General features: G+C 41.6%; 1 protein-coding gene across 4 annotated transcripts in view; it reads left to right on the plus strand.

Annotated features, from left to right (window-relative positions):
• Positions 1-8,985, plus strand: part of Atf6 (bZIP_ATF6 domain-containing protein ATf6) — a 47,890-nt gene extending 38,905 nt beyond the window's left edge. For all 4 annotated transcript variants that reach the window (XM_089581205.1, XM_089581207.1, XM_089581204.1 and 1 more), the window contains exons 11-13: positions 1,741-1,861; positions 2,487-2,571; positions 5,793-8,985. In XM_089581205.1, coding sequence (XP_089437331.1) covers positions 1,741-1,861; positions 2,487-2,571; positions 5,793-6,079 — 493 coding nt within the window. In that variant the 3' untranslated portion in view covers positions 6,080-8,985. The remainder of the gene's footprint in view (positions 1-1,740; positions 1,862-2,486; positions 2,572-5,792) is intronic.
• Positions 8,986-13,794: the final 4,809 nt, after the last annotated feature.

A 13,794-nucleotide genomic window follows, 5' to 3' on the forward strand; every position in this document is an offset into this window, starting at 1 on the left:
GTACAACCAACCCCTTTGTATAGCTTTGAGAGATTATGAGAAAGCATTTGATTCAGTCGAAACTTCAGCAGTCATGCAGGCATTGTGGAACCAGGGTGTAGAAGAGCCTTATGTAAAAATACTGGAAGATATATATAGAGGGGGTACAGCTACCATAGTCCTCCATAAAGCCAGCAATAAAATTCCAATAAGGAAGGGTGTAAGGCCTGGCAGGAGACACGATCTTGCCAATGCTATTCACTGCCTGTTTACAGGAGGTATTCCGAAGCCTGAATTGGGAACGGTTGGGGATAAGAGATTTGTGATTCGCTGATGACATTGCCTTGCTAAGTCACTCAGGAGATGAACTGCTAAGCATGATCAGTGAGTTGGACAGGAAGAGTAGAATGGTAGGTCTAAAAATTAACATGCAGAAAATCAAAGTAATGTTCAACAGTCGAGCACAGAAACAGCAGTTTGCGATTGGTAGCGAGGTGCTGAAAGTAGTAAGGGAATATGTCTACTTAGGGCAGGTAGTGACCGCTGATCCGGATCATGAGAGGGAAATAACTAGATGAATAAGAATAGGGTGGAGCGGATATGTACCTGACAGGCAACGGACAGTAAGCTAATCAGTCTGTAATCTTTCAAGCCCTTGACATCTCATTTCTTATAGATTAGGATTCCAAGAGAAGGCAAGTGTAGCAGGGGGCGCCAGAAAGTTAGGTGGGCGGATGAGATTAAGAAGTTTGCGGGGATACGGTGGCTGCAACTGGCAAAGGATAGGGTTAATTGGAGAGACCTGGGAGAGGCCTTTGCCCTGCAGTGGGCGTAGCCAGGCTGATGGCGATGAACATAATCAGTTTTAATTAGTCACTGATTGGTACCTTGGTGTGAAAAATGGCCCAATAAGAAATTTTTAATGCATGACTAGATCGTCTAATGAGTGTAGAGTGCAATAATCAAAGCTGTTTTGCCCTTATTAGTCACTTTACAGCACTTGGAATAGCAACATTCAAGGCCTGAATATCATGCATTGGTAAACTTTGCAAAATCATAAATTTTTGATGCGTGATTGAACTATTGTGCTTTGATTATTGCTAACACTGTCTTCAGCTTCCCTAAACAAACGGAATGGCATCTCTGTCTGTCCTAGATGTAGAGGTGTCGACATCCAGTTGTTCAAAAGTTTCACAGCACTAAATTGTCTGCTCCTGTGCAAATTCAGCCCACACGATGTCTAAATTTAATATTGTAATAAGGGAGTAATTACTCATTGACGTCCACCCGAGCGCAGCCATACGGCCACAAAGGAAAGCTATACAGCTTTCACAGAAACTTCGTAGTTAAAGAAAAATTCGTCCTGGTCCGGGGTTCGAACCCGGGACCACCGCTACACCGGAGCAGTCGCTCTACCAATTGAGCTAACCGGGACGGCAAGCTTATGGTAGGGCGATCTATAACTACGAAGTTTCTGTGAAAGCTGTATAGCTTTCCTTTGTGGCCGTATGGCTGCGCTCGGGTGGACGTCAATGAGTAATTACTCCCTTATTACAAATCTACTTCACCTTGGGGGATTCCCCTAAAAATATTTGGTCAAATTTAATATTGTGGTCAAGGTACAAATTTCCGGAAGGAAAAAAGATAGCTGTGGATTCCAAAATGTTATTTTTAGGAACTCAGTCATATTTTGGTCCCAAAGACCAGTGTCTCCCCTTAAATTGAATTAAAAGTACTATATTTTGTTATTTGCTATGACAGGGAAGCCAACAGAGGCCAGAACTACTTCCAGCTGTACCAGGCTTTGCGAAGAAGTTACGAAGAACTCTACGAAGCCATCCAGAGGAAAGACGACACTTTCTACTTTGTCTCATTCTCTGGGGTAAGGATCTGTCTCTTTGCATGTCCTCTTGCAAGCTTTTTGTATAAACCAGATATGCGATATGTAGAGGTAAGAATAAAAAAGGCTGTGAAATTGAGGTACAGGTGGCATTCCACCAATCACTTGGTGGGACGCCATCCAAAGTATGAAGTTATAGCTGTGGAAGTAAATACAAATAAAAAAAAATGCTAACAATTGAACATTACAGTTAATGTATGCAGAGGTATTGCACAGAGTAAGAAGGAATAAAACATGTTCACAGTGGTTCCGTGTGTTGAAAAACACAAACTGTTGACAGCAGTTTCGTACGGCTTTTAGGGGATTTATGTAGGCATAGGCAACAGTGTAAAAGGTACAGAGGAAATCAAAGCACACATTAGAAGAAAGAGGGCGCAAACTGCTGCAGCTTGGCTTGGCGGTGCTGAATGAACATTTAAGGAACTTAGTGCCTTGGCTTGTCCTGTAGCTCCTCCTTTCTCTCTGTAATATCTTTCAAAGCCACTGTTGGCTTTTAGGTGTGGATCCTAATGTATTTTTTTTTTTAATTTGGTGATCTCTCACTTTATATGCTTTGTCATTGCTGTGCTTGCTTAATTTCTTTCACACTTACTTTCTTTTACTTCAGGACTACCTTCTTCTTTCTGCAAACTCTGAGAATAGGACTCGGATGCCAAGAATGTCTCTTGTCATGCCTGCGGGAACATTCAATGGTGAGCTTTCGAAGATGGTAACACTTCCCATTACTTTGTACCGCTTGTGAGCGATTCATTTGCATTGAATAAAGTAAAGTGTGTGTTAAGTCATCTGATACAGTATGAACTCTCAGCGCCCCTATTTCATCTGTACCCTCCTATAGTATTTACTCCATGCAGCATAACGAACACACACGAATAATAAATGCACCCCTCGCTGCAGTAGCCATTTAAATATGGGAAAATTTTACTTTTCCGCAGAGTCAATTCTGCCGCATATAATTAATGCACCTTCCTAAGTATAGCACCAATTTCCTGACAAAAAAATGTGTTCATTATGCCATATAGTAGTTCCTCACTCTTTGGATATCATTTTAAAATATAAGTTGAAAAGCAGTTCAAAAAGTAAATGCAGTTAAAGGAGAAAACTATGTTCTCATCTTCCTGCTTGGAAATTCACTCCTAGGCGGCCTATCTATCAAATTAGACAGGCGGCCGCACCTATCTTCTCAAGCCTGCCCTGCATGCACCTGTGTGCATGCGTCTGTGCTTGCATAGCCGGGAATGCAAAAAATGCGAGTAAATTTTTTTTTTTTTTTTCCTAAAATCGGGGCAAAAGTTGCGAGTGCACAAATTATGCACCGGCGCCAATTACGCAAGTAAATATGGTATTTAAAAAGCTGAAAAGCTGCACGCATAGAAATGATTTTATAAAATCATTCTTGCAAGGCAGAGAGTCAAGCATACAGCTTTATAGAACATTGATGCATATACTGTATTTACCCAATTCCAACACGCCCCCGATTCCAACGCACACCCAATTTACGGCACCAAAAAAAAGTTTCAAGCCCAGATTCTAACGCGTGCCCGATTTCGGTGACGAAAAAAAAAAAAACAAGCCCTGCTTCTAACGTGCATGTGATTTTAAGGCTTATTTTCCCAAAAAAAAGGTGCGTGTTGGAATTGGGTGAATACTGTAAATCTACTCCAGGTATAAGTCGATCCCCCAACTTGCAGCTCTCTCTGGCTGAAAAAAAAAATAAAGCACTCCATGTATAAGCCAATGCATGCACCCCTACTGCTGCACTCTTTGGCAGTTTTCCGCGAGATAGCATCACAGCGCACACGCAGCTCAAAGCAATCAACATGTAATGATGCGATCACAAGGTCAGCATTTGTGAGAAAATGGGAATCAAAGGTGATAAAACAGCGCCCCATCCTGCCTTCCAGACTTGCGTGCGGCCTGACTGACTAGTGTCCAACTGAACTGCCATTGGTTCTGTAGTTTATAATTTCGGCATGACGCACACTCTGGAGATTACCGCAGGGACTTTAAGCAAAAGTTAGCTTTCGCGCTGTCTACCGCTAATCCGGGAATGCAGTTGCCAGTGCGAGTGATCCGAGTAAAGGGCACGCAATTCGAAGTTTCCACATGCAACGATTTTTGTTGCATGTGGAGCTCCATGCATGCTGCCAAAGGTGGGAGCCAACACGGGGCACATGTACACATGTAGCTCAGCCCAAAGTAGCTTAGACTCCACTCATAGGTCCCCCACATTTAGGTTGACCCCCAATTTCAGGTGGACATTTTTGTTAAAAAAAAAAGATTTACTTATACAGGGCAATGTACAGTAACTCACATATTCCTTCTGTAAACCTTCAACTGAACCACTTGTGAGCAATGCGGAGAGTTCCTCACAGTTTTACCTATGCTAATTTTGTTCCTGTCTCATAGCTGATTACTTTAGGAATACTTAGAGAGGGTGCATCCATTTCACCTAGTAATTTTGGTTGGCAATGCACTCCTCATTCCCGCATGTACAGTCTTGGCCAGAAGTCTTAAAGCCAAAGGCTTTTTGCTTCAGCCCTGTAATAGAGCCATAATCGCACTATTAAAAACCGAAGGACATTGAAACGCTAGCAGAAGGTTTCTTCTAGATGTAGAGAATCTTCCTACTTGTGTTTTGAATGATCTGCTACACGGAGCATTCTAGGGACATTCGCTCTGTAGGTGAACGCTGTGGCCTTAGGACTTTTGACCAAGACTGTGGGTGCTCGTGGAACCCACAAAAGCAGCCCGTGGAACCCAATTTGAGAACCCCCGCTCTAAAGCCTCGTATATACATAGATATTGAAAACAAAGGGAGCTGATGGTTTCCACTTGTGTAAACCTTCACCAGGTGGTAATGTAGTTTTTTTCTGGTGCGTTTCTCAGCATTTTATTGAATCTTAATGGAAATATGCTGGACACATATGGAGACATGGTGCATGATGCAGATTTCATCTGGGGTGCAAGAAATGTGAAGAAAATAAACCGAGGAGAGCAGATAGCTTAGATGTGCTCTTCAAGAGGGTAGGTTGCAACAAGAAACTGGTTCCATGGTTTCAGCAGTCCAGCCCTTTGTTAGCGCCTGATCAGAATGTCCAACAGAGCTTCTGGGTCATGCTTTGCCAACAAATGCAATTACTTTTTTGCAGGTGGTTTTCTTTCCAATGTCTCTTGACAAGTAGCTGTTGACCATTGTTAGGGCCAACACTTATGGTTTAGAATGCACTTCCTCAAAAAAAAAAAAAAAAAGGAAAAAGAAAATGCACGACTGAGTGCTTTGCCCATTAACACCAAAGGCTTTGAGTTGCAGTACACTAAATTACAAAGCTTAAAATAAGGGTTGTACAATATCTAATATTCTTTAGGTTCATAGTCCCGGCGGTTAGCACATGCATTTCTTTTTTTTTCTCTCTCTTTTTTTTTTTTTTGCTGTACTGCATTCTTCTCTAGCTGATCGTGAGGCATGTGGTGAGCAAAAGCACACACATAGTTTTAAAGGTTGCGCCAGCGGAAGGATTGGCAACCCCTGTTCTTTTGTTTTGCCATGCACCAGGGTAGTAACATGTGGTGGACAAGGCTCGCCTCTATGTTTCCTTTATGAAACCTGTTATTTTGTATGTGTAAGCCACACTTCACTCACCTGGCTGGACAAGCATGTTTTTTTTTTTCACATTTTGACCTGCTTAAAGATGTGCAGTGATAGCTGTCTGCTTTCTGCAAGCCATCCATTGCTTGTGCCTATCTGGACTGAGGACTATTTTGGTGGCCAGCGTAAGTAAAAATCAAGGAAGCCGGGTAGTAAGATCGAACAGATAGCTGCAGTTACGTGGGCATGGAGTGGAACATATTACAGGGAGTGGCTTGCTGTATGCTATTTATTAATTTCCTCCATTTCTCAATTGACTTTCAGAGTCTTCACACATGGTGAAGGAACATGTGCCCATGGTGCAGATAGACTGTGAAGTCATGAGCACCAAGATTATGTATGTGAAGGAATCTGTCATTCCACCCCACTTGAGGCAGCAGTACCCAAGAAACACGACCGAGGCAAAGGCCAATGGTAGTAGGCTAAATGATGCTCCACTGCATGCCAATGAGACAAGGCCAGAACCAAGTTCCTACCCTCGCAATGCCTCCCACCATGGAAGGGCCCAGCGACCAATGCCACGAAACCACACACGACGAAATGGCCAGTAGCAGCGACCATTTGCTGTATAGCGGTAGCTAGCTTTAACTTATTTGCTGCTCATTGATAATGACTATGCCCAACGAACACTTCGCAGCCTCTCTTGCCTGGTGAACTTGCAAAGAGTTTGTGTTCTGTCTCTCATTTTCTTGGGGGACAACACAAGAAAAAAAAGGAAGTGTGTATTGATGTGTTTGTGCAATTTCACGCATCATACTGCAGGTTGTTTAGTTGTTAGTGCAGAGGTGCTGTGGTGTACAACTTGCAAACTCTGACTGCCTGTGTGTTTCTTGCCGTGCGTGTGTTTTTACTTGTTGGTTTTGTGCAGTTTGCAAAGGGTTAATGGGCAGGGCTGTGTGCTGTGCTTTTCTATATTTTCATTCTTAGCATTTATACTCTGAAAGCTAGTTTCAGTGGTTTTGTAGTTTCTCATTGTCAGTGACTAAATGCAGAAGCACAATTATAGAGTAGTTGAGAAAATATTGCATGGCCGATATAACAAAACAGTAATGACTTCAGCACCTGCATATAGTACAGGCATGGGTTGGCAGCCTTTGCCCCTCCGTTTTTTCTATAGTTGAAATTATGAGACTGGGTCATTTTGTTGGCACATTTCTAAGGTTAGTGCTTAACAGAGTGCAACGCCTTGCAGCGTGAACTTAGTGACAACTTATGTTAGGGTCGTAGGATGTAATGTGCTGTGGGCACTCTGATAGAATATGTTAATTTACTTTAGAACCCTCTGTGGTATTTCGCTAAGCATTGAATGTGGCTAGGTTTGCCTGACTCGTCACACTCGCCATGCTTGAAGGTGAATGTGACGAGCACTAGGGGAGCCGTTTTTCGTGTAAAACTCTTAATTCATCGCTTATTTCATTTTTTGTGTTGGTATGATTATATATTGCAGGTCATATATGTCCAAAACTTTGACTATTGCAGGCCATATGTTGTGCTAGACTTTGATCAGGCCACATAGAGTGTGACAAACTCTGCATAGAGAGCAAGAAATAGTTTCAAACATCGCTCACTGTGATGAAACATAGTTCATTATAAGGAACTAATTCTTGTTTTCATCCTTGTATCACAGTATATAGGCATCAATTCGCTATCTGGTGTCACTTCTGCTGCTTTTATTCTGTTTAATTGGCTTGTGAATTGTGACTATAGTACTTGCTAAAACGAGTCCACTGACGAATTTGTGTTCCTTTGCATTGGCAGGCAACTGCATAGAAAGCAGTGCATTGCAGTTGTTACTCTCATGTGAGCTGGAATCTGATAGCATCGTGACCAAAACACAGCTACTGGTTCTGAGGACCATGAAATTGGGTTTTCATGTCACCTGCATGGTGCTTATTACATGTTACATGTGTGGGAGTGATTTGGCAATAAGCACTGTGCACCTTGAATACATTCCAGAATGGTAATTTGTTTCTTTCTTGTCGAGTGGAATAACATGGTCATTCTTTTGAGCAGTGCGGTATAGGTTCTGGCTTGAAGCCTTGTGATTGAGCTATTCCTGATTTTGGCATACTTGATGATGCTAGACCTGTAGGATCACTGCAATGCTCCACACTTGATAACTGGCAACTACTGTTCATTTTTCTATAATTGGGCTTCATGCAATTTTTGCTCTAGTAGCAATGTTGACTCTTCTGAAAGAGGTAAAAGATTGCGGAGAGTGTTGTATATATGTAAATAATTGCAGTTATCATGCCATTTTGGGCAGTTCTTTACTTTCCCCGGTTTGGTGTAATATGTTGCCTTAGAGGTCAGAAACTGACATTTTTTTCAGCTCACTTCATACTCTTCCAATTTTATATTGGCACATGAGAGAGCAGTTCTCAATATAGAGAAAATGAGAGCATGTGAATGTGTGGCATTATGACATAGTACCTCCTGGTCACTTGATCCCTGCTTGTCTTAAATATATACAGATATATAGTCATACTTCCAGAGATTCACCTTGGAAAACATAAAGAAGGTTTATTTTGACATTTTGGCCAGAGATTGGCCTTTATAAAAAAATTATATATATATATATGTATACATCAAAGTGTTAATATACAAAAATGCTCTTTTCTTGACATTATTGCAGAGGTTTTCACACAGCAATGAAGCAAGAGCAAAGAGTCAAAATGCAATCCTGTTTCGTAAACTGTGGCTTCTGTGAAGCTTCAAAAATGGTCATACATAACGTATGGAATGTACCCTTAGAAAACCATGGTTATTTGCTGAGTGTTTGTTGCACATTATAAGTTTGTTTTGCTTGTTGAGATTTTGCTATGGTGTAAGCAACAACACTGCACCTCAGTAGCATATTTAAGCACAGTTATGACTTATTGCAAGCAGTTTTTAAGACCTTAGTGTCTTACATTTCATTCCACATTATTCATTTATGTATGCATATTCATGCACACATAAAGCGTGTATGCAGCAGATGGACGATTTGTAAAAAAAAAATTACATGATTACTAACTACATGATCTGCTTGCATTCTAACCTAGTACTCATTAGCTCTGCTTACAAGATTCATCAATTCGCGAGTGCTTGACTCAAAATACTGTGGTGCGTTGTTGTTTTGCACTCTTCTTAAACTCAGCGTGTGGAGAAAAATTGTGTGCCGTGTGCGTTTTTTGTGTTTGTCATTTAATTGCAGTCGACAAGAGCTGCAAGTGCTGTAACTTGCTGCTAGACTCCTCTGCTTTTGTACTTTTGAGATTGTGCTGAGTGTAAACTGTGAAGTTTATGTCTGCTTTTTTTCTGTTCTCATTTTGCCGTGCACTTACGTTTGCTACACTGTGGTATTTATATTTTGCATTTGATTTTCTTGTGTGTGCATATGTGTGCAGTGGTGTTTCCTAGTCGTGTGCTGTATGAAGCTTTTTCTACACACAGAATAAAGCAGCGTACCTTAGTGCATGTGGGTCTTCACTTACTCCTGTAAAGTTGAGGTGTGGTACAAATTTGTTGCCATGTCAGGTGAAGATCAGTGGTAATGAATGAAAAGGTGGTGTGCATAGCAAGCACCTGCATGTGTATTGAAATACTTTTATTCTGTTGACCTGTCATCATCCATCACGACCTTTCATCTTCCACATCTGGAACGATTTGATTTGATTTATGGGGCTTAATGTTCCAAATCAACTCAGGCTATGAGGGATGCCGTAGTGAAGGGCTCCGGAAATTTCGACCACGTGGGGTTCTTTAATGTCCACTGACATCGCACAGTACACGGGCCTCTAGAATTTCGCAAACTGAAAATCTGTACTTCACAGTTACCTCTTGTTTCTACATAATGACCTCAAATTTTTCCATAAAGAACTTCGAACCCGACCGCGGCGGCTGCGTTTCGATGGAGGCGAAACGCAAGAGGCATCAGTGTGCTGTGCGACGTCGGTGCATGTTAAAGAACCCCAGGTAGTCGAAATTGTTCCGGAGACCTCCACTGCGGCACCTCTTCCTCCCTTTCTTCTTTCAATCCCACCTTCCTCCCTTCCCTTACGGCGTGGTTCAGGTGTCCGCCGAGATATGTGAGACAGATACTACGCCATTTCCTTTCCACAAAAACCAATTTACCAACACTGAAGCATACTGGTTTTATTTGAAAATATGTTTCAGAACATCTTTAAACTAACTACTTAAAGGGACACAGAGGACTACTCCATCCAGTTATTGTTCTCAGTAAAAATTTATTCTCTGGCTATGATGACAACTGTCCGGCAGGAAAAGACACATTTATCGGCGGGAAAATTGATTTACAAATCTTCACACCACTTGATTCAAACCCACGATGTCCTTTCTGAGAAGGACGAGTTGCCACCGTTCTGAAGAGAACGGCGGTGTAGCGCAGCTTCTGGGATTTGCATCCCAAAATCGTATTGGACGCGCGCATATTTTGCTTGCAAAATCAGCCGGTGATGGCAACACCTTTATTTAGTCTTTTGGTCTTTTCTAGTTTATAAGTTCTCCATTTTCAGTAAGTAGTCTTTGTGATTAGATTGTGGTATCCTCTTGATCAACTTCTATTTGTTCACAAGGTCCCTTTAAGCTACAGCTTTGAAACTTTTCTCTTATTTCCCAGGACATGGGCTTTCTTCTGACTCGGAATTGTAATAATTGTTATTATTGTTACTTCAGAATAAATTTTTAAACTCTGGTAATCAAGTTTTGTACCACATGCAGCGCCAACTTTTTTTTACGCACACTTTTCATCCACTTATATACAACTCTATTCTGCCGCCACAGCGGCTCAGTGGTATGTGGCACTCGGCTGCTGACCCGAATGATACAGGTTCGATCCCGGCGGCGGTGGTCGCATTTCGATGGAGGCGAAATGCTAGAGGCCCATGTACTGTGCAATGATAATGTAAAGAACCCCAGGTGGTCGAAATTATCCGGAGCTCTCCGCTACGGCACTCCTCATAGCCTTAGTCACTTTGGGACGTTAAACCCGATAAAACCAAAACCAAACCATACGTTTGTTCTATTTCAGCAAGGTATGGCAAAAAAATGGGGCAAATGGTACATTGGTTACAAACATTCATTAAATAGTATTAACAGTTGTGTTAGCAGAAATTGCCATTCAAAGATCGTCACACGAAAGTGTGGTTGGCACAAAGCCTTCGGTATCATTTTATTTCACTGCCTTATGTAGCCATTCCTCACACAACCATTCATCTTCCTTTTCTTTTTGTTTTCGGCCGAGCCCCTGGAGTCTGTCCTTATCATCAGGGTGTTGTCCAAGTGGTTCAGCCCCACATTACAAGATGTATCTGGCATGACTCACGGGCATGCTGGAGACGTGTGAGTCTTATGTAGAGTGGCAGAAAAAAAATTTGACATTGTTGGCTTTGCAATGCATTTGTAGAGAGCAGCTGTAGGCTTTCGTAAGGTCCAAAAATTAGGGTACGGGGCAAACAAAACTGGTAGAAGACCTACAACAAAAGCCAGTACGCCCAAAAGTGAACAGTTTTGAAGTGGAAACTTTTTTCCAGTATGTTCTCTCTTGTTTATAAGAAGGGAACATCTTTCAGATCTTTTTTTTTTTTTTGTTCTGAAACCAAAGAAGAACAATGCAAATGTACGTCTTGCCTCAAGTCGCGCCCTATTTAAAGTGCGAATTGGTTTGGTTGGAAATAAAGTATCTTCCAATGCACATACAAGAATGCCATTTGCGGGAGATGTTGTTCAGGATTCCTAGCATTTTTTTATTGCAAAATCGTAATTTTTTTGCTCAATTTTTAAGAGGCCATAGAAGAGTGCAGACATCAAATTTTGGTTGTGTGTCCTTTTTTTGTAATGATGCGGTAGACCTTATAATAGACATGAATTGCTACGTGGAACTCTCTTACGCCCTGTAAATAATATGCAATTGCAGTTTTTCATGTCGTTCCAGTTTCAGCTGCGGACCAGTGACCATGACATGAAATTGTAGTTCAGGTCACGTGAAGCACACAGAAACAACATTGTAACTGCTGCTTCAGTCATTGTCATTCCAGCTCTTGAGGCAGGCTGGCATAAGAATTGTAGCAGGTTAAAACAGTGAAGCAGTGTTTATATTGCAGTTCCTTTGTGCCTTGCGACTTGAACTTAACTTCGACGTCATAGTCTTCGTTCAGCTGTGGATGAGAGAAGATATGTTTACCGGACGTAGATGAATTTCACATGATTGAATTCGCTTCAGTTATTCAGGGATTCGTTTGAATAAAATTTCATTTGAATAATATTTCGGTTGATTGTAGCGTTGCCTTTTGTTGTCCCGCTTCCTTTGTGCCTTGTCTGGCTGTTTGTACCAGGTGTGTCTAGATATTTGAAATTTTTGAATAGTAAATGAAATATGTCCTCAGTGTTCGAATACTTTTTTGGATAATAGGCACAAAGTTCGAATAAGGCACACCATTGTTTTCTTAAATGACTGTTTCGAAAACTGTGCAGCAAGCTGGTGCGATCGGTCTGTCTGTCTGATGGAGGGTTCAGTGTCGCGACGCGGTTCATTCGAGTTGCGGTGTTCATAATGCTCACACATGGCCTCCAAATTGGAGCAAAGCAGCAAGGTTCAGGCAGATTCATTAAACCCTGCTTTGATGCCCCGTCTCGGAGACTGTGGCTCATATGTAGTTCTCACTCCTCTCACCTACCGAGATGAGGCATTGATTATTCACTATCATCACTTATTGAAGGTAATTTTCCAGTATGTACTATAACACGACGGTCGCAGTATTAACTGACTTTGTGTTGTGTGTCTTCCAGTGGAGATCAGTGCTCCATCTTTTGACAGCTGTAGGTACAACTCCATAAGTTACGGTGCTATACTTAAATGCTGCCGCCAGCACTTTGCTATTTTCCACACTTATTCGCTTTGTATGAATATTCGCACAAGTAGCAAACATTTGTAAAAATATTCTTTTGTATTCAATTTGGTTTAATCAACTTTATTTGTAATCGAATTGGATTTTAGTAAAACTTTAGTAACACTATTGATATTTTATTCAGTTTTGCAGAAGTACTTCCACACACCCAAACTTTGTACCCCACATTACTTCGTATATTGATCCATGCATGCTAATGTCTTGCACACTGTTCCAAAGAAGAAACACAACCAGTTACTTGTGTCTATACTCTTTTAAGAAGAAAGGTAGCTTTCAAATTGCTGGTAATGACCTTTTGGTGGGGTTGACCCTGAAGCCATGTATTGCATGTGGCGTGTTGCAGTTTAGACAGTCTTGCGACTTTAGCTTAGAAAGCACTTGTGGCAATCTAAGTAGAAATGTCAGCTTGGTTCAGTGGTGGGTCAAGGTGTAGCAGTTCAGTAAATCGCTTAGTATACTTTCATAAAAAAGCAGATGGATGCTTGAGACTGGGTCCATGCATGACACGCCTTTCTAGATGGCATGGTATACATTCTGAATGCAGCAGAAGAAACCAGGACTCGAAAGGGGAGAAGTATCTGTTGACTAGCAAATGAAATGTTTATTTTGATGCCACGGCAAACACGATGGGGAACAAAAGACGAAACCGTTAAGGTTACTGCATATATTGTCAAACCCAGAATTTTCATGTCACTCCAAAGCCTTAAGCTCACTAAAGCATAATAGGCAAAAAAGTGCCTTTGTCATTTTTGCATTGGCACATGCACAGAGAATTGAGGCACAACATCTACCACCATTCTCTGTGTGTTTCATCTGAGCCAGCAGCTGGCACCTACATACCAAATGCACAGTTACTTTGAATGGACTTCCACTAGGATTCATTTTTCGTATTGGTGCACCGAGCAAGACTTATTAGCACACTTCTATACTGTTTTCATCTTCATTGCCTTTCCTGTGAGCCTGCTATGTGATTTCAAGTACAGTACTTTGTTGTTTTCGCATTGGCTTATCTCACAACCTGTTTGCAGTAAAGTATGTACGGAGGCCAACAGCGCGAGATGACAGCTTTCGAAAGTGTGCCGTTCTCCACACTTGCAAGCAAACCACACAGCTGAAAGCCATCTTGAGACACTTTTGGGTTGTACTTCTAATGCTATCCTCGCCGTCATCTTTCACTTGGGCCAGCGACTGAGTTCGAGTGCATGCTGCACCACATGCAAAACAAATACAGTGATGGTTTGAGCACATGTGCTCCTGTAAATTAATAAACAGGCCTTGAATTTACTGTGACAACATTGGTAGTAGCTGGGCAACAAAACTTAAAACCAAAAGAAACAAGTTGGAGTAATTGCACGAAC

This window comes from Amblyomma mixtum, chromosome 3, assembly GCF_055824585.1.
Source record: "Amblyomma mixtum isolate Tamu chromosome 3, ASM5582458v1, whole genome shotgun sequence".
Taxonomy (NCBI): Eukaryota; Metazoa; Arthropoda; class Arachnida; order Ixodida; family Ixodidae; genus Amblyomma; species Amblyomma mixtum.